The 20,396-nt window shown below is 61.3% G+C and overlaps 2 protein-coding genes across 4 annotated transcripts in view; one reads left to right on the forward strand and one right to left on the reverse strand.

Annotated features, from left to right (window-relative positions):
* Window positions 1–7,124, forward strand: part of ADAP1 (ArfGAP with dual PH domains 1) — a 37,026-nt gene extending 29,902 nt beyond the window's left edge. Inside the window, exons 5-11 of one of the 2 annotated variants that reach the window (XM_066342085.1) lie at window positions 1,120–1,232; window positions 1,917–2,063; window positions 5,434–5,514; window positions 5,732–5,794; window positions 6,294–6,365; window positions 6,644–6,872; window positions 6,955–7,124. In XM_066342085.1, coding sequence (XP_066198182.1) covers window positions 1,120–1,232; window positions 1,917–2,063; window positions 5,434–5,514; window positions 5,732–5,794; window positions 6,294–6,365; window positions 6,644–6,872; window positions 6,955–6,983 — 734 coding nt within the window. In that variant the 3' untranslated portion in view covers window positions 6,984–7,124. Of the gene's footprint in view, window positions 1–1,119; window positions 1,233–1,916; window positions 2,064–5,430; window positions 5,515–5,731; window positions 5,795–6,293; window positions 6,366–6,643; window positions 6,873–6,954 lie in introns of both variants that reach the window. The other variant, XM_066342084.1, reaches the window with a different exon arrangement.
* A 1,614-nt stretch (window positions 7,125–8,738) lies between these two features.
* Window positions 8,739–20,396, reverse strand: part of GET4 (guided entry of tail-anchored proteins factor 4) — a 31,611-nt gene continuing 19,953 nt past the window's right edge. For both annotated transcript variants that reach the window (XM_066342086.1, XM_066342087.1), the window contains exons 2-9: window positions 18,639–18,717; window positions 18,361–18,442; window positions 17,914–18,063; window positions 14,444–14,582; window positions 13,252–13,392; window positions 10,817–10,892; window positions 10,625–10,697; window positions 8,739–9,484 (exon numbers count right to left, since the gene is read on the reverse strand). In XM_066342086.1, coding sequence (XP_066198183.1) covers window positions 9,399–9,484; window positions 10,625–10,697; window positions 10,817–10,892; window positions 13,252–13,392; window positions 14,444–14,582; window positions 17,914–18,063; window positions 18,361–18,442; window positions 18,639–18,717 — 826 coding nt within the window. In that variant the 3' untranslated portion in view covers window positions 8,739–9,398. The remainder of the gene's footprint in view (window positions 9,485–10,624; window positions 10,698–10,816; window positions 10,893–13,251; window positions 13,393–14,443; window positions 14,583–17,913; window positions 18,064–18,360; window positions 18,443–18,638; window positions 18,718–20,396) is intronic.

Below are 20,396 nucleotides of genomic sequence, written 5' to 3' on the forward strand. Positions count from 1 at the left end.
GCTGCCAGGCAGTGGTGTGGGGTGGTGGTACCAGAAATGCCAGCACTGGCACTGGCATCAGGGTCTGGGTGGCACCCCCCCCGACACTAATAGCACTAGGCTGCCAACACCTGGCCTCCCACCCCAGACTGGCCCTCAGGGCACGTGGGTAGCAGGCCCGTTCCCCAGAGCTGCTCTGAAGCCGCTGGCAGTTGCCACAGAGCCCACACGCCCTGCAATTCCCCCATGAACGTGTCCCTTGGAAAACATGGTCACACCAGGCAGAGCAGAGCTGCTCACGGTGTCCTCAGGCCTGGTCAGTGCAACAGTGTCCAGGGAGGAACCTCTGAGCAGGCAGCACAGCCTGTCCCTGCCTCCCTGGCACAGTGGTGAGGGCTGGCAGGCACCCTAGGGGGTGCCCACCACAGGGAGCTGTGGTTAGAGTGGCACTCTGCCTTCCGAGGAATAAACTGGTTCCTGCAGTCCTGGTGGTGACATCAAAGTGTGGGCAGGGCAGGCTCCTCCATGTATGTCCTCCAGCTCCGGGGCCGGGGCGTTCTTGGTCAAGGTCACATTGCACCAGTTTCTGTGGCCATGTCTCCCGCTGCCTCCCTCTTGCATGGACCATGTGATGACCTTGGCCTGCAGGTCAGGCCAAGGACCAGGGACATATAGGACACTCACCCATCCCGAACCCCTTCCTCACACCTGCCAAGTGCTGTGGTGCCAGTTAAGGTGACCCTCCCAGGTGCCGGGCAGTCAGCAGTGGACGCTTGGCTCTATTCTTCTGCCTCCCACAGGTGTTCACACAGGTGTGGGCTCACGGAACAGCTCAGGGGCCTGGGACGGGGCACTTGGCTCCCTGTATGCCTGTTCCAGCTCCCAACAGGGGGCACTGCCGAGTAGGGTGGCCGGCAGCGGGCAGCCCGGGGTCCCAGAACCCGTGGGCAAGTCCGGCCCAGCCTCTGTGTGCTCTGGGCTTTGGGCAGATGGTCCCTCGGTCCAGTGTGGCTCAGACTTTCCCTGTGGGGGCCGCCACAGACTGGGCTCAGCACACTGGTGGCCACCAGCCTTGGTCCATTGTGACCGTCTGACCCCACGCCCCCTCTCCCCTCTGACCCCTGTCCCTGCTCTCCCCAGGATACCGAGAGGGCTTTCTCTGGAAGCGTGGCCGGGACAACGGGCAGTTTCTGAGCCGGAAGTTTGTGTTGACTGAACGAGAGGGAGCCCTCAAGTATTTCAACAGAAACGACGTGAGCTGCCTGGGGTGGGGGCGTCCATCCTGGACTCCCTTCTGGAGGCCGTGGCAGCTGGACAGCAACCCCACCATGTTCTCAGCTTCCCTCATGTAGTTCTCGGGAACCACGCTCCCCTGTTCCTCAGGGACACCCACTCTGATCCTAGGTCACCGTCTGTGCTGGAGCCAGGCCTGGCTTGGGTGTGCTGGGGGACAGGAGCACGAGCCCCCCCCAGGCAGCACTCCCGGGCATCAGAGGGACAAGCACAGGCGGGTGACCCTGGGTCCCCCAGGCCACAAATGGGAGGGGTCCCGAAGGCCCTGCCTCTGCCAGAGCCGCCCCAGACCGGCTCTAGGTCAGAACATCACGGTGGTCACTGCAGCAGTTCATGACAGCCTCTGCACCCACAGCCCCAGTCCCAGGACAGGAGGAGGCTGGCAGGCAGGGTGGGTGCAGATGAGAGAGGGTGTGGCACTGGGCGGGGCAGGGGCCAGTCTGCCCTGGTGGTGACTGCCCAGCATTGTCCCTGCAAGGGGGCACCATGACCACAGACTCGGACTGGGAAGCCCCGGCCTGGAGAGGTGACCTGCAGAAAGCCTGGCCCTCGGTCAGCGCCCTCAGAGCCCCCCCTGCCCCCCCCCCCCCGTAAGCTCAGAGACACCCTGCGCACCCGGTGCTAAGCCCAGCCTTGCTCCCCAGGCCAGGGAGCCCAAGGCCGTCATGAAGATCGAGCACCTGAACGCCACCTTCCAGCCGGCCAAGATCGGCCACCCGCATGGCCTGCAGGTCACCTATCTGAAGGACAACAGCACACGCAACATCTTCATCTACCACGAGGACGGGAAGGTGGGCGCGCGGGCTGTGGTGGGGGTGTTTCTCTCCTTACTCTGCTGAGCTGTTTCCTGGGTCGAAGCTGAGCTGAGCCGCCATCCGGAACGCGCCCAGGTGGCCTTGGCGTAGAATCCTAACCGTGCGGCGGGCCCTGGTGTGCCAGGACTTTGTTGAGGACGTTCACATCCGTGTGCGTCGGGGACGTTGGCCTGCGGTTTTCTCGTGGTGTTTTTGTTTCTTGGTGTTGCTGGTCTCACAGAGGAGTTGGGAAGTCTTCCAGCTCTTTAAAGCCTAAGCAGCTTTGTAGTTGTTCCTAAGTGTTGGCTCAGTTTCCCCAGTGAAGAAGCCATGAGGCCCAGGGCTTTTCTTGGTTGGGGTTGGGGGGTTTGCTTCACTGATTCAGCGTTTGTACCAGTTACGGGGCTAGTCAGAGTGTTTCTTCTAGGTTTAGTCTTGGTAGGCTGTGTGTTTCCAGGAGCTAATACTTCATCAGGTGACCTCCTGCACGGTGAGCACAGTGCTCCTTTTCACTTCTGTGGTTCGGTGGTAACGGCCCCACTCTCGTTTCTGGTCTCAGTGATTTGAGTCCTCCCTCCCTCCTTCCTGATCTATCCAGCTGAAGATTGGTCAGTTTTGTGGGTTGTTTTGAGGAACCAACTCAAGGCATTTTACCTGTTTTCTCGACTGTTTTATTTATTTCTGCTCTGATCTTCACTATTTCCTTCCTTCTGCTAGCTTTGGGTTTAGGTGGTTCATTTTTTAAGTTCCTTGTAAGCTGGGCTGCTGATCTGAGATCTTTCCTGCTGTTCAATCCCAGCGTTTGCAGCGACACTTCCTCACTGGCACCCGTGCATCCCGGGGTCTGTGCTTTCGGTTTCGCTTGTCCCTAAGCGTTTTCTCATTCCCCTTGTGATTTCTTCTTGGATCTGTTGATTCATTTCCACGATTTCCTAAATCTACCGGTTTCCTTTATGCTGACAACGTCATCACTCCTACCATGGTGGTCGCAGAAGACACTTTGTATCACCTCCATCTTTTACAGTCTCCTGAGACTTCCTCTGGGCCTCCCCCGTGGTCCGTCCTGGGAAACGTCCCACGTGCACTCGGGCAGAGCGGACCGGGGGCCCCTGCTGCTGTGCGGCGGCTCCGTCACGCCTGTCGGACCTACTTCCTGCGCTGTGTCAGGTCCTTGCTCCCCTGAGTTCTCCTGTCCGGTTCTCCCGCCCACTGCTGAGCGTGGGTACGGAAGTTTCCAGGCACCGTCGCAGAACTGTTTCTCATTTCTCCCTCTGCTCTCTCAGCTCACGCTGGTCTATCATTAGGTACAGAAATGTAATACTAGATTTCATATTAATAATTGAGTGTTTTTGTCTTTAGCGGGGGGGGGGTGCAGAGGGAAAGACAGACAGGCTGGAAGGAAGAGAGATGAGAAGCATCAGTTCTTCATAGCTGCACCTTAGTTGTTCATTACTTTTTCATATGTGCCTTGACTGGGGAGCTACAACAGAGCCAGTGACCCCTTGCTCTAGCCAGTGACCTTGGGCTCAAGCCATTGACCATGGGGTCATGTCTTTGATCCCACACTCAAGCCAGATGACCCTGCGCTCAAGCTAGCGACCTCTCGGTTTTGAACCTGGGTCCTCTGCTTCCCAGGCCAACACTATCCACTGGGTCACTAACTGGTCAGGCTAATAATTGTTTTCAATATATCTGTCTCTTACATCATGTGGGAAACAAAAGTTCTAGTTACAAACATTGTTACAATAACAGCAGCTTTTGTAATTGGCCAGTTTACCTTGACTGAGCTCTTTCTTCTGTGCTCATGTGCTGCCGTTGCCCGGCCGCTCACGCAGGACACCGTATGACCGTTTTCCTGGAGGGCAGGTCCAGTTCTCAGACTCCCTCAGCTTTTATCTCAGAATGTCTCGATTTCTCCTTTCTTTAGTTCTCTGAGCATCTTTAAGACTGCTTTAAAAGCTTTGTCTAATGTATCTGCCAGGAAGTCTTTTTCAGGGACATATTCTGTTAATTTGTTTCCTTTGAACGGACCCTGCATTCCTGTTTTCTGCACGCCCCTCTGAATCTAACAGTGTGGTAACTGAAGTCAGACTTGCCCCCTCCCCAGGCTCTGGGGCTTTGTTACTGTTTTGTGTGTGTTATAGGCTGTTCTGTGCAGAGTGACCTCAGGTGTAAACGTGTCTTCTCAGGTCTTTCCTGAGCCTTTCTCTGATCAGGTGTAGTCACTTGCAAATTTTCCTTGAATGCACACTCTCCTGGTCTCTGATGTCTGGCTCCCAAAGGGAAAGTGAAGCATGGAGGGAGGCGGAGGGGGCACTGGCCTTTGAAATCCTGGGCAGTGACTTCAGCAACAACAGGAGGTGTGACAGGAGGTGTGGCACTGCTTGCCCCTGCCCACCTCACACCTGCACTGCAGTCTGCCACGTCTGTGTTCACGCTGTCATGACCACGTCAGTGCGCTCAGACCCGTGCAGGACGGCAAACTGCTCCTTTCCTTCCTGGTGCCGTTCTTTCCCCGGAGCCGACAGCTCTGTCCGCCCCTCCTGTTACACGTGTGCGTGTCACCCCCCCAAGCTCTCCGCTGAGGCCCTGGGTGGAGTCAGGCACCCCGGTATCAGCCAATTCCAGCCACTGGGGGCCCCCGTCCTGCGCTGCATCTCACTCCACTGGGTTTACTACCCCACCCACTGGGTCAGGCAAGGTGTGCCGGCAGCGGGTCCTTGAAGGGTGTGGCCAGCGGCCAGGAGGGGCCAGTGGAGAAGGCGAGGCTGGGGGTGACTGAGCAGGAGGTGTTTCGTCTGGGGCCTGGTGATCAGGGAGGAACAGTGACTCCCTGCTGGCTCTGCCAGGTGGTGCTGGCAGGGTGAGCAGATGGGTTCATCCAGGGTTGGGGGGCAGGGGGGCAGGGGTCCCTGCAGCAGTGGAGCATAGCAGCCAGGAGGGGCAGGGCCTCTAAGGAGCAGAGGGCAAAAGGGAGGCCGTGGGAGTGCACAGGCTCAGGATGGCCCGGGGAGGGGCAAGACTGCAGGTCACGAGACAGCCCCCCCTAAGAGGAGAGCCCAAAGGGCCCTGGGGGCTGGCTTGCTGTCAGCGCCACCTGCTACCCACTGCCAACAGCACGGTCTCCACCAGGCCAGTCCCTGCAATGGAGCCTCTGTCCTCCCAGGACACCTCAGGACCACCCCGAGCAGGCCTCACCCTAGCACAGGTGCACCTGGGGGTGTCTGAATTGGGTGCTGCAGCCTGTCCTTGACCTGACTCGGGGGCACCGCTGAGCTGAGGGTCTGAGGGCCACACAGCTCACTGGGCAGGCGCCCAGCCCCGGGGCCACAGCCCACAGCCCACAGCCAGCCTCTGCCCCTAGGAGATGGCGGACTGGTTCAACGCACTCCGCGCTGCCCGCTTCCACTACCTGCAGGTGGCCTTCCCGGGAGCCAGTGATGCAGATGTGAGTGGCTGCTGCTGTTTCCCCCTGGGGAGGGGCTGGGGGGCTAACCAAGGACCCACATGGGCCTCCAGAAGCCCCCGCCACTGATACCTAAAGCCTCCTAAGTGACCACAGCACTCCTTTACTCTAGGGCACCTGGCCGGAGCTACGGGGGGAGGGGCAAGGGGCTGGGGTTCGTGGGGGCCGGCCGGGGGGGCTGAGCCTGTTTCCTCCCCAGCTGGTGCCGAAACTGACCAGGAACTACCTGAAGGAAGGCTACATGGAGAAAACAGGGCCCAAGGTGCGTCTCCCGGGAGCCCTGGGATCGCAGGCCCCACTCCGTGATCAGCGTCAGTCACCTGGGGCGGGGGCACTCCCAGGCAGGGCCTCAGCTTGCCTGCAGGATGCTAGTCGGTCATCTTGGTGTGGATGGCCCTGGTCTCCAAAATGTTTTGTACGAACAGGCCCCACTGACCCACACAGGCGGACTCAGGACGGGCCCCACCCTTCATCATGTACCTGTGCCTCCGCTGGGCCCTGTCCCAGCCACAGGGGTGACCCACCCAGGTGGCCCCACAGCCCAGACCCGCCTGGCCCACAGGGAGGACAGACACAGGCAGGTGGGAGGAGCCGGTCCAGGGCGCAGCAGAGGGAACAGCCTGATCCACAGAAGGCAGGAGGGGCTGAGCATGGCTGGGGGATGAATATGCAGCCCTGTCCCCCTGGTGTCAGCTGTGGTCATAGGGGGCAAGGGGCCAGCCTCAGGCCAACTGGCCAGTCAGTGCCCCTCTGCCTCACAGCAAACAGAAGGCTTCCGGAAGCGCTGGTTCACCATGGATGACCGGAGGCTCATGTACTTCAAGGACCCCCTGGTAAGGCAGGGCAGTGGCTCCAGGTCAGCGGGGCCCCTTGCAGGGTGGACGTGCCTGCTGCTCCCGCCACCCTGAGAGAAGTCAGCGGTGGCCAGTTCTGCTGTGAGGGAGGAGGGGAGGGCTCTTGGGTCCTATGCCCACAGGCCACCCAGCTCTGCAAAGCTGGGCCCACACGGACAGGGGGCTGCCCACAAAACAGCCCTCCTGGCCCCCTGCCACAAGTAGGGTGGGCGAAGGGGCTGGGGACCCCACTCAGCTCAGCCTGTCCCCACCTGCAGGACGCCTTTGCCCGAGGGGAAGTCTTCATTGGCAGCAGGGAGAGCGGCTACACGGTGCTGGACAGGCTTCCACCGTCCACCCAGGGCCACCACTGGCCGCATGGCATCACCATTGTCACGCCAGAGCGCAGGTTCCTGCTGGCTTGTGAGACAGAGTCGGAGCAGCGGGAGTGGGTGGAGGCCTTCAGGAAGGTGGTGGACAGGCCCATGCTGCCCCAGGAGTACGCAGGTGAGGGCCGGGCGGGGCTGGCCAGGGGGTGGACCCAAGAACCCTGAGTGGTGTGACAAAGCCAAATGCCTGTCCTTTCCAGTGGAAGCCCACTTCAAGCACAAGCCTTAGCGAGGACGGTCCTGAGGCTGAGGAACGTGGACTCCATGTGGCTGGCGAGGCAGTGGGGGCTGGACCATGGGGCCTGCAGACAGAGCACGCCAGCCACCCACCCAGCCCTGGCCCTGAGGGGCAGTCTGGACATGGCTGGGGGCCTGTTTCTCTGGAACCTCATTGTGGGCTGACCTGGCCTGACCTCTGACCCCATCATGCTGCTGCCCTACCTCCCCACCCACCCTGATCACCCCTCAGGGCTGGGCCCCGCAGCCTGGTGGTCCCCTGTTGACTCGCCCTGACCAGCAGGCTGGACTGGGGACAGTGGGTCGCCTGCATGTCCCCTTCTCCTTCCCCATCAACAAGTATTTATTGAGCACCTATTGTGTGTCAGTTGTGGGCTCCTTGGGGCTGGAGGGGGAGACATGGTCCTCGACCTCAAGTGACCTGGGGGTCAAGAGGCCTGCCACCTGTTGTGCCCCCCCCAGCCCAGGCCTCCAGGCTGCCTGACCCCTGTCCTTGGGGCACCTCACCAGTTTAGGGCTCGGTGCTACCAGTGCTCACCCTTTCCCCAGCTGACCTCGCTGTCTCCAAACCCTTGGAGGATGGAGGCAGGGTCCCAGGATGGCTGGGCTGGGGGTGAGGGCAACCCGGGGTGGGGACACTTTGTGCCCCAGACAGGTGCCCCTGCCCAGTGGGGGCTGTCGGTCTGCCCGTCCTCAGAGCCAAAGCCTGGCTGCAGTAGCTTCACCCAACACCGCCGTCCACTCACTGACCAAAACTGAGACGAGTCCCAAAGGCAGGAAGGAGGACTCGCCCGGCCGGAGGGAAACGCTGAGGAGCCCCGCCGCGTGGGGCCGACCACAGCCTGGCCCTCCTGGACTAACCTGCTGCCCGTCCCCGAGCCCAGACGTGCGGCACCCGCTCTGCAAGTGCGTGAGTGTTTGAGCCTGTGTGTGCATGTCCCTGCGTGCACACACCACGTGTGGTGCCCAGGAGACCGACACCCTTAACGTGCCAACAAGATACGAGGGAACAGCGTGAGGACAAGCCAGGTGGGAGGCGTGCCCCCAGGGCTGGACCCCGTGTGGACGGGGGCGCCCCTCCCCTGGTCCTCGGGCGGCCAGCCAGCCATCCTGGTCCTGGACTCCTGCATACTGAGCAAGTTTTGCCCACACCCCAAAATGGAGGAAATGCAGGGGCATTTGCAGCCAGTTCACAGGCCCCTTGTGCTGCGTGGTCAGAGCAGGCACCGAGTAAGCACACCCTCCCACAGGGAGGAGGGAGGAGGGTCGCTGGACTAAGGGAAGGTGTGGCCACGCATATGTTGCATGTGTCCTGCCCGGCTGTTCAGCTGGCTTGTTCTGCACTTGTCTAGAACTATCCTGGGTATAATCGCACATAAAACACTGACATCCTGCTCCATCCCTCCCAGAACATATCCACCCTGTGAGATGCAATTCATGGTTTCAAACTAGGTAGAAATGGGAGTCGTGGGTTCTGACTCCACACCCCACCTTCCCCAATGCCACCCCTCCCCAGAGAACCCTGGGTGGCCAACAGTGGGGCTCCGGCCTCAGGGTGCAGGTCAGCGCCAGCCAATCCCGCGGCCACGGGCAGAAACTGCACACCTGGACCCGCTGGCAAACTTGGCTTCTCCAAATTTAAATGAAACAAGACTCCCCGCACTGGCTCTGCATGGCCACCCACTCTGCCACCATGGCCACAGTGCCTGCCCCAGGAGCTCACTCAGAAAGGACCAGTGCTGCAAAGCCCAGTATAAAGATTTATTTAAACTCGACAATTAACACAGCCTCCTTTAGTTCTATTTACAGTAAATAGAATCGTGTACTTTGTTCCTTCCATGCATGATCATTGTGTATTAATCTACAATTCTTATTTTAATTGTGAAAAAATAAAGTGTGTCCCGCTTCAGTCGTCCGGGAACACCTGAGAGCGTCAGTGAGGAAGGACCGCGCGGCTGTTCCTGGGGTTACGTGGTTAACCCTAGGACGTCAGGTCAGAGGATCGTCCCCCGTGAAATAAATATTGCATCACAAGGTGAAGTCCTGCAGCCTCCGAACGTCGCACGACGCCCCAGCGCAGGCCGTGGCGCAGGGATTTGGCACGGAGCGCCGCCCGGCCCTGCGGAACGTCCAGTGGGGTCGCCCAATGGCAGCCACCCCCGCCCCGGGTGCCTGTGCCGGCCCTCGGCACCCAAAGGAAACCAGAAACAAAGGACCGGGAGAGGGTGGTGGCACACAGCTTGTGCTTTATTGTGGGTCATTCTGAGGCCGCGGCAGCCCTCGGCCAGTGCGCACAGCAGACGCCGACGCGTGACCACCGCAGTCCGGGACCCGGAGCTTGGTCCAGGGCTGGGCTCAGAACCGCGCCCGCAGGTGAGGGCCTCTTCATGCAGGCCGAGGGGCGGCGTCAGTCGAGCTCAATGGGGCTGCTGTCGTCCTGACTGTCGTCGCCCTCCTGCTCCGAGGAGCCCATGAGGCTGCTCAGAAGGTTCCCTGGAAGCAAAGGCACCGTCAGCGGCCCCGCCCACCCGCACGCCAGGCCCCGCCCTCCACGTGCTGCGCTCCTCCTGGAGCCCTCAAGTCCCCCAGCAGGGTCTCTACGGGGACAGGGCACGAAGAGCCGCTCAGGATGCTTGCTGCAGGACCTGAGGGCCGCGAGGCCGAGCCCGTCAGCGGGGAGCCAGCAGCCTCGTCCCTACACCACATCACGGAGCCCACGGCCAGGCAGCGGGAGGCTGTGACCACACGTGCGGAACGCACACTCCTCCAGGACCCGGGCAGACGTGTCCACGTTTCAAGGCCACACGTAAGAACGGGTGCTGTCACCGCCAACACTTTTCCTTTTTACTTCTCTAATTTTTACTCAAAAACAACTATTATGTCAATATAAACTCAAAGTTTAACAAGTCCCCTTAAACAAACTGCAAGGGACCATGAGCAGAGACGTGCCCCATGCTCTCGGGATGTCATGGAGGTTAAGCCTCCCCGAGTCGCACACCAACCGGGAAGGCTGGTGCCCGGGCAGCAAGGCGGTGAGGGTGGTGTGGTGTGGGACCACGCCCGGCAGACGTGACTACTGTAAGCATGCACGTCCCCCTCCCACGCTACAGCACGCCCTCGGTGTGGAACTGGGGCCAGGGTTCAACAGCTACAGCGCATGTAGCACAGACTGGCTTGCGCGTTTAAAGGAAAACGGCTTTCAGTCTCGGAAGAGACAGGGAGGGCTTTCCGTGCAGCCCAGAAGACCAAGTGGGAGGCTCCCCGCACTCTGGGACCCGCCTCAGCCTCGGAAAGGACCGGCAGGGAGGCCAGCACGTGAGTGACGTGACCCTCCTTGTCTGCATGGAGACAGAAAGGAGGGTGGCCAGGGAGGAAGATGAAGGTCTTGAGGGGACGTGGATCTCCACGGGCAACAACGTGAATGTATTTACAGCCCCTGAACTGCACACGCAGATGGTGAAAATGGCACGTTTCACATCACGTGTATTTTACCACAATAAAAACCAGAAACAGAAGCCTGGTCTCTCTGTGGCCCATGGGGAGGGAGCCTTGTGTAGTGTGGCACGGGGAGAGCTGTGTGTGGGATCATGGGCGCCCCTAAGAGCAGGCAGAGACGGGGGTATGCAGCCTCACCTAGCAAGCCTCCATAGGAAGACGTCTGCTTGGGGGGCACCCCGAAGAAGAGCTGTCCTATCCTGTCGAGGTACTGATGGAGGAGAAGGCAGCCGTGAGGAGCCCAGGAGACCCCACAGAACACATCCGCAGTCCTTGCCCACCCTCAGTGTGAGCCCCTCCATCTGCAGCCCCGCGTCTGCACGCCCTCACCTCGTTGTACATGGGGTCCCGCCGCAGGGACGGCTGGTACTGCTCACACAGCACCGTGAACACTGTCAGCTTGCCCCTGAAACAAGGCGGAGTGGGCACAGCTCTGCAGCCAGCCGGGCACCAGCACAGGTAGGACAAGACAGCCTCACATGCACATGCCTTTCCCCACTCCCTCACACACCCGCACTCTACCCCATCCACACCCTCACACACCCGCACTCGACCCCATCCACACCCTCAAACACCCACTCAACCCCATCCACACCCTCACTCTACCCCATCCACACCCTCGACACACCCACTCAACCCCATCCACACCCTCACACACCCGCACTCGACCCCATCCACACCCTCACACACCCACTCTACCCCATCCACACCCTTACACACCCACTCTACCCCATCCACACCCTCACACACCCGCACTCAACCCCATCCACACCCTCACACACCCACTCTACCCCATCCACACCCTTACACACCCACTCTACCCCATCCACACCCTCACACACCCGCACTCTACCTCATCCACACCCTCACACACCCACTCTACCCCATCCACACCCTCACACACCCCCACTCAACCCCATCCACACCCTCACACACCCCCACTCAACCCCATCCACACCCTCACACACCCCCACTCAACCCCATCCACACCCACACACACCCGCACTCAACCCCATCCACACCCTCACACACCCGCACTCAACCCCATCCACACCCTCACACACCCACTCTACCCCATCCACACCCACACACCCGCACTCGACCCCATCCACACCCTCACACACCCGCACTCTACCTCATCCACACCCTCACACACCCCCACTCAACCCCATCCACACCCTCACACACCCCCACTCAACCCCATCCACACCCTCACACACCCCCACTCAACCCCATCCACACCCACACACACCCGCACTCAACCCCATCCACACCCTCACACACCCGCACTCTACCTCATCCACACCCTCACACACCCCCACTCAACCCTATCCACACCCTCACACACCCCCACTCAACCCCATCCACACCCTCACACACCCCCACTCAACCCCATCCACACCCTCACACACCCCCACTCAACCCCATCCACACCCACACACACCCGCACTCTACCTCATCCACACCCTCACACACCCACTCTACCCCATCCACACCCTCACACACCCACTCTACCCCATCCACACCCTCACACACCCACACTCTACCTCATCCACACCCTCACACACCCGCACTCTACCTCATCCACACCCTCACACACCCACTCTACCCCATCCACACCCTCACACACCCGCACTCGACCCCATCCACACCCTCACACACCCGCACTCGACCCCATCCACACCCTCACACACCCACTCTACCCCATCCACACCCTCACACACCCGCACTCAACCCCATCCACACCCTCACACACCCGCACTCAACCCCATCCACACCCTCACACACCCACTCTACCCCATCCACACCCTCACACACCCGCACTCAACCCCATCCACACCCTCACACACCCGCACTCTACCCCATCCACACCCTCACACACCCCCACTCAACCCCATCCACACCCTCACACACCCGCACTCAACCCCATCCACACCCTCACACACCCACTCTACCCCATCCACACCCTCACACACCCGCACTCTACCCCATCCACACCCTCACACACCCGCACTCGACCCCATCCACACCCTCACACACCCACTCGACCCCATCCACACCCTCACACACCCGCACTCGACCCCATCCACACCCTCACACACCCGCACTCTACCTCATCCACACCCTCACACACCCGCACTCGACCCCATCCACACCCTCACACACCCGCACTCTACCTCATCCACACCCTCACACACCCGCACTCGACCCCATCCACACCCTCACACACCCCCACTCAACCCCATCCACACCCTCACACACCCGCACTCTACCCCATCCACACCCTCACACCCCCACTCAACCCCATCCACACCCTCACACACCCGCACTCTACCCCATCCACACCCTCACACACCCCCACTCTACCCCATCCACACCCTCACACACCCGCACTCAACCCCATCCACACCCTTACACACCCCCACTCGACCCTATCCACACCCTCACACACCCCCACTCAACCCCATCCACACCCTCACACACCCCCACTCAACCCCATCCACACCCACACACACCCGCACTCTACCCCATCCACACCCTCACACCCACTCAACCCCATCCACACCCTCACACACCCACTCTACCCCATCCACACCCTCACACCCACTCAACCCCATCCACACCCTCACACACCCACTCTATCCACACCCGCACTAGACCTCATCCACACTCTCCTACCCACACACATCTTCCCAAACACACACATGTTCTGCCCACACACCTCGCCACCTCTACACACACCCACCGCCCTCACAGAAACTCACCCGTCAACGGCCAGCAGCAGAAACCAGATGAAATTGAGCAGCGGCTGCACGAAGGGCGGGCCGTTCTCGATGGATGGGTGTTTCTGTGTGTACGTCGTGAACACCACGGACGCACTGCTCTTGTTTTTTAAACAGAGAAACCTGGAATCAAGAACGCCTCGTCAATGGGGATATAGCCACGCCAGCAGCCGGCACGGTGCGGGGTGGGTACCTTGCTCAGGCCCGTGCCACACGGCACCACAGCCGGGACTCGGACTTGCTGGGCCCTGTGTGCACACCAGCTGCCTGTGAACACGGCAAGTCTGAATCTGAAGAGAACTAAGCTTGGGAGGGTGACGAGGTATGAATGGGGGGAAAGGGGCTGCTCTCTCCACACACCAGTCAGCACCTGTCAGGCACCTGCCTGCAGGACAGTCAGCCCAGGGGGTTGAAGCCCCAGGAAAGGTGCCTCCAAAGAAGACAGGCTGAGGTGCAGCCACGGACACACATTAAGACACAAAGAGGGACGGGGCTCATGACCTCTACACAGAGCCAGGGCCAATGAGCTCAGGAGCCCTAGTGCAGGCAGGTACCCACTTCCAAAAAGTACACCCTGCTCCAGCGCCTGGCTGTGGGAGGACGAAAACTTGTCCCCATCTGGAGGGGACGGGCTCACACTGGGAAAAGGCAGAGTCCCAGGAGCCAGTGCCGGCTCCCACACAGCTGTCCCTCTGCTGTGCACACCAACACTGTCAAAACACCGGAAAAAAAACAAGGGACGAGAAGGCCGCACAGGACGGAGCCCCAGGACCCGGGTGAGAGAAGCTGGAGACAGAGCCCAGGCACAGAAATGCAGACAGGTGCAGACACCTGGGGAGCAAGGCCAGCCCTCGTCACGTCACGTCTCGTCATGTCACAAGGTCCTGCCTGGTGTCTGCTAATCACGTGTCCCACAAAGAGTGAGCTGCCTGACACTTAAAAAACAAAAGCATGAAAGAGAAGATGGGGGAGGGACACGACAAACATCTGGGTAACAGAAGGATGCTGAGGTCAAACACAACTGACTTCTCGTACCACCCAGCTGACCCTCTCCCGGGGGTCGTGGGGGTCCAGAGGGACATGGGCTGCAGCAGGGGCCACACTGGGTACGTGGCACATGTCTAGGTCAGGCAGTGGCTTAAGCAGATCCGACCCATGAGCCCGAGACACCTACTGTAGGACCGCCTGGGCCACGAACATGTCCACCTCGCTGCGGAACCCTCTGGAGGTGGAGTACTCCACCAGCATGTTCGCACACCCTTCTCCGTCGGTCGAGTGCAGGAAGTGATACCGAGACTCACAGTAATTCTGTTCTGCAGGGAGAGGGAGACCCATCAGTGCAGGCAGCACAGCCCCGGAGGGCCTTCCAAGTCGCGTCTCCTACACCTGGCCCTCCCCGCCCGTGCTGCGCCCACCCCACCCCACCCCAGCCACCCCGGCGAACAGCAGTGGTGCCCGTCCCGCACCTCACAGCTCCCTCAGGCTCTAAGGTCCAGTGCAGACGGCTGCGAGGGCGGGTTGTAGTGACCTGGCCTGGGTGGGCTTCCTGGCCATTCCACATCAACATTTGTATTAGTTGAACCATAAGACAAGCCCGCTGGGGACCCTCCCGACCTGCACCAAGCAATTTCATGCAGATCTGGTGAAATGAGATGCTAAACCCACCAATCCCAACATGGGTACCTGGACCTGCAGTCAGGCCCAGCCCGGGGCCGCCCAACAGACCACGCCCGGCAGAAACCTGCTGGACCAAGGATGGCACTCCCAGCAGGTACAGGACCCAAGTCCCCGTGAAGACGACAGAAGACGATGGGTTCATGTGCCACTGGAACAGCAGTGAGATCAACATGTCTCCACGTCATCGCCACACTGGACGCCCCTCTGCTGTGTCCCCAGGAGACCAGATGTCTGCCCTCAAAGTGCAGCCACGTGGGCACCGACGAGGACCACAGATTCCAGCCCTGAACCAGAAGCTGCACCCTCACTGGGGACTGGTGTGCGTGAGCCAGTGGCCCTCAGCCACACCGCCGGGGCTACACGCATGACCACAGAGCTGTAGCACATTCCGGCGAACACGCTTCCTCGGACGCTGCTGTGTGCTGGCCAGTTTCGCTGAGTGGGCTTGAGTGGTTCGAGTGTCAAACACGTGAGCCAGTCCCGCCCCCCCCCACTAGTGACGACTGAGACACTAGTGACGACTGAGACTGCCACTGACCTGCTCTGCACCACCGCTCTCACCAGAGCACCCGACCGCACTCAGGACACGTGCAGTGTCTGCAGACACGCCTGGCTGCCATGTAGGGGGCAGAGAGGGGTGCTGCTCAGCAGCAAGGGACCCCGGGGCTCCTGCAGACACCCTGGCTCCTCACTGGCCACCTCCCGGCCCCAGCCAGGCCCCGAGAACAGGCCAGTTACACCTGCCCTGCCTGGTCCCGAACGGGCCCAGCTCCCCCGTCCTGGGCATGCTGCCCTCCCTATGACCTCAGCATCAACGCGTGTCCCAGAGCCAGCATGCTGTGCTCCTCTGTGGTCCCCACTCTCTCTCCACCCCAGGACCACCTCTGGTTTCAGGACCTCCATTGGAGAGACCGGGGGGGGAAGACCGAGCTCAGAGGCTCCTCCCCAACAGGAGGCCCCCTTCCGCTCCGGCAGAGCCTGTGCAGTGACGGCCACACACACACAGAGGACCCAGCACGTCCCTGGTTGGTCTGTCGCCAGCCTGGGCCCTGCAGACAGCGCTCAGCAGCCTTCTCATCAGCTGTGGACAAGGCGGGGGGGGGGGGGGGAGCTGCTGACAGAACGCTGCGCTGTCTCATGTCTGGTCTGTGCCTACGTCCTGACTTCCACAGTCGTTACTGTTAGACACACATGCTTCCCAGCTCCTACTGCACAGCTCTGTGCCTCGAGCAATTCTGGGTCCACCAAGCCCAGGCCGCACACGCTGCTTCAGAGATACAGACGCAGGGCCCACAGACACAGGCCAGGAAAAATGGCACTAAATAAATGCTGGCCAGCAACACCGGTGTGACCTCAGTGTCCCCAACTGGCCCTGGAGGCAACCCACCTCTCCTGAGGTCCAGGCAGGAGCCAGGGGCTCCGGGGTGTCCACAGTACTGAGACCGTGACGGGACTCTGTGTGGAGGGCGCACTGGTCGAGACCAGACAGACAGGACTAAATGGGCTACAAGTGAGGCTGCACCCCCAGACATCGCCTACAGGACAGGGACCCCGGGCTGGGATCTCAGGATGAGGAGGGACCTGCCATGAGCCCTGGGCCAGGCGCTCAGAGGGCTCGGCCGCTTTTCTCGTCACATGTCTCTCTCGGGCTGGGGAAGGGACCAGCCACAGCCTCCAACGGCAGCTTCCGTAGCCCTCAGCCCATTGCCCTCGTGACAGCCAGCCCTCTGGGGAGGCGTGGAGCAGGACGCACAGCAGGGGGGACACAGCTCGGGGTGGGGAGGCGCGGAGGCAGGACACACAGCAGGGGGGACACAGCTCGGGGTGGGGAGGCGCGGAGGCAGGACGCACAGCAGGGGGGACACAGCTCAGGGTGGGGAGGCGTGGAGCAGGACGCACAGCAGGGGGGACACAGCTCGGGGTGGGGAGGCGTGGAGCAGGACGCACAGCAGGGGGGACACAGCTCGGGGTGGGGAGGCGTGGAGCAGGACGCACAGCAGGGGGGACACAGCTCGGGGTGGGGAGGCGCGGAGGCAGGACGCACAGCAGGGGGGGACACAGCTCGGGGTGGGGAGGCGCGGAGCAGGACGCACAGCAGGGGGGACACAGCTCAGGGTGGGGAGGCGTGGAGCAGGACGCACAGCAGGGGGGACACAGCTCGGGGTGGGGAGGCGCGGAGGCAGGACGCACAGCAGGGGGGACACAGCTCGGGGTGCAGCGGCCCCTCCAGAGGCTGGCCTCTCAGGCACGTCTTGCGCTGGCACGTGGGCCGGTGCTGTTGGCAAACAAGCCGAGGGCAGGGAGGAAGCGCCGGGCCGCTGGCTGGTCGAGCAGACACTGACATCCAGCCCCACACGCCCGTCTGCAGGGCTGGCTCCCAGAGCCGCCCTGGACATCCTGAGGACGGGAGCGCCTGTCCCTGTGCACAGCGCCTGTCCCTGTGTGTGGGCCCCAAAGGCTTGCTGGGTGATGGTGGGAAAGTACCCACTGCAGGGGATCACGGCTTCCTAATACCCACTGAAGAGCAGTCACGTGGGCTCCGGGCACATGAGCCCCAGACACTGAGCGAGCAGGGGAGACGGTGCTAAGAGCAGAAGAGCCGCCACGTGCTGGTCTGGGGAAGCAGGAGGTTGCCTATGGGACCTGACATCTCTGCAGAGAGAATGGGCCCAGCCCAGTGTGCCCCCCGCCCCCCGACTCCTCCGTGCCAGCCTGCAGGTGCCGTCACTGTCCCAGCACCACCAGAGAGGCCCTGGCCTCTCTGTCTCAGGGTCCTGTTCTCTGCGAGGTGACATAGGGAGGAGAGGAGACAGGTGGACGGAGAGAAGGTGGACGGAGAGATGCTTGCATGTAGCTGACAGGAGCCCTGGGCCCTGGTTTGTGGGCACAGCAGCTCAACAGTTAGATAGAGTGAACAGAAGACACGCCTGCGAGAGCCCTGTGTGCATGTGTGTACCCTGTGCCTACCTCTCCACAGGGTGAGGGCCAGCAGCTGGTGCAGCCGTGGGTGACCCAGTCTCCCAGACCCTCCACTGGACCACTTCAGGGCTCTGGACACGAAGGCCACTCGCTCCGGAGAATTTGGGTCCATCAGACTGAACAGCTTAGCCAGGTTTTCTGAAAACAGCACAAACACAGACCCTCATGCAGAAGAGCACACCAGGCCTGAGTTCTCCTGCAGTGCCCCCCACAGCCCCCTGCTGCCCAGGGCCACCCTGATGTCACCCAGAGGAGCCAGCCTAGTGATGGAGCACAGCCCGAGTGGCAGAGGCAGCAGCCTGCAGCCACGGGGCAGGTCCTGGAGAGAGGCTAGCACGGTGGCCTCCAGGTGTGTGTGTGAAGGGGCTGCCGTGTGCAACACCGGTCTTGCCACGCTCGTGTGAGAGGAGCTCACGCGCAGCAAGGAAGCCTCACCCAGCAGCTCGTCGGCCACCTCCACTTCCGCCTTCTCCAGAGACTCCAGGACCAGCATGGACAAGTCCGCCGCGCTGTTTTGCTACAAAACATGGAAACAAGAATCGCACGGTTAGAAAGAAAGCTCTGTGCTCAGGAGAGAGCAAAGCAGCAAAATAACCAACCTGGCCTGGGCGTGCGGGTCCCAGGCCCACAGTGCCAAAGCCCCACACCGGAGTGCCAGAACGTTCCTGTCCACCCTCTGGCCGAGCCGAGGACCTGAGTGATGTGCCACTAACCTGGCCATGGCTGAAGAAGAGCAGGGCCCCCGAGCACATGAGCTCCCGGGCCTCCACGTGCTTGCTCTGCGACATGTACCTGCAGGGGACAGAGCGGAGGGTCAAGGCGCGTCACACGCCATGCCCAGTGGGCACGCGGTGGGAGGCTAGACGCAAACTGCACAGGGAAACTAACGGAGCAAGCTTGCAGCGCCCACCAGGACAAACACAGCTGTGTGCGGAGTCCTGAGGTTGGTCACCACCCTGCGTCACAGCACCCTGTCCCCAGGGCTCTGGGCTGGGACATCCACAACCACAGCATCGCCATCTGGCGCCGGCGTCAGCAGGACGCAGTGCAGGTGCGGGGTTTCCGCAGAAGGGACCAGTGGAGGCTGGGTGGCGGCCCCCCTCAGTCACAGGCCTCGCCGTGGTGGCTGGTGCTGCATTAGGGGCAGGGACAGGGGCAGGGACTCGGGAGCCCCAGGAGGGACGTTCATTGGGGACAGTGCCCACGCTGACGGCTCCGCTGTCTCAGTGTGTCCTGCACTGTCCATGGAAGGCGCAGGCCGGGTGGCACCGTCACCCCCTTAACCTGCATGGGGCCCACTCTCAACGCACTTGTCACAAAGGACAGAACCGGGGACAGCTGGGAGAGGGAGCAGGTCACTGCCAGAGCCTGCAGGTGACCAAGCCCAGAGAGGGCAGAGGACAGGGTCTGTCTGCAACCAAGTGTCCAGGGAAGCAGAACCAGCCCGAGAGCAAGGGGAAGGGCAGGAAGTGGCAGTGGAAGGCAGACAGGGAGCCCACGCCAGCCTAGGAGGTGGAGCCAGCACACCTGGTCACTGGCTACACGTCTGCAAGGTTACAGGAAAGAGCAGGACCAGGGGTCACACGGGCCTCACGCCTATCAGGGCAGGAACGGCAGGCGTTCCCTGCACACAGCAATCCCAGCCCTGCCCACCTCATGTGCACAGCACATCCCACTTCCCATCCAAAGAGAAAGAAACACTCTGCAAGCAGACACGCCAGGAGCAGAGCCCACCCACCAAGGGCAAGGCCTCTGCCGGCTGGCACAGGGGCTGGGAGGAGATGGCACCCGCCGCGGTCCCCACGCAGCCTGCGTTCCTGCCCTGCCTGCTGACAGTGGTGTCCTCCGTCTCACACACGCGTGCACACATCTGCACATGTCCAAAGCCAGGTCCCTGCACTGCCACAGGAGCACCAGCAAGCACAGAGACAGCTCCCTCTGCAGGGACCCGCAGGACCGCAGTGTGTATCCTGCATGGCAATCTCACCGGTCCTCGCTTACTCGTGGCTCAGGCTAAACTCCTCCATCTCGGTAACGAAAATGTCTTAGGAAACAAGTGAGTTCCTGGGACCATGGAGCCCACTTTCAGGGGGAGATGGGGAGCGCAGACAGCAGTACTAGGGATAGGCCTGGCCGCCCTAGCTGTGCTGGTCCAGCCGAAACTGCCTGTAAAAGGACCTAGAGACGCTGGAAAAGCAGGAAATGGCAACAGGCAGCCACAGAGAAAAAGGAGCCAGTCTGCACTGAGTCTGGGTGAGGGGGTGATTCTGGTGAGGGGGAAGGCTGAGAGCAGCAAGCCCCCTGCCTCCGTGCTGAGGTGCCATCGGCCCAACACCAGGCTCCTGGCAGCAGCGTCACCCGCACGCCCTGTGTCTATGCACGCGGCACTTGATCTGCTCTCAAAAGAGCACCACGTGCAGTGAGAGGGCCCGTGTCTCCCAGAAAATCTGTAACTTGTCTTTACCTACAAC

The sequence above is a fragment of the Saccopteryx leptura genome, chromosome 6, assembly GCF_036850995.1.
Source record: "Saccopteryx leptura isolate mSacLep1 chromosome 6, mSacLep1_pri_phased_curated, whole genome shotgun sequence".
In the NCBI taxonomy this organism is placed as follows: domain Eukaryota; kingdom Metazoa; phylum Chordata; class Mammalia; order Chiroptera; family Emballonuridae; genus Saccopteryx; species Saccopteryx leptura.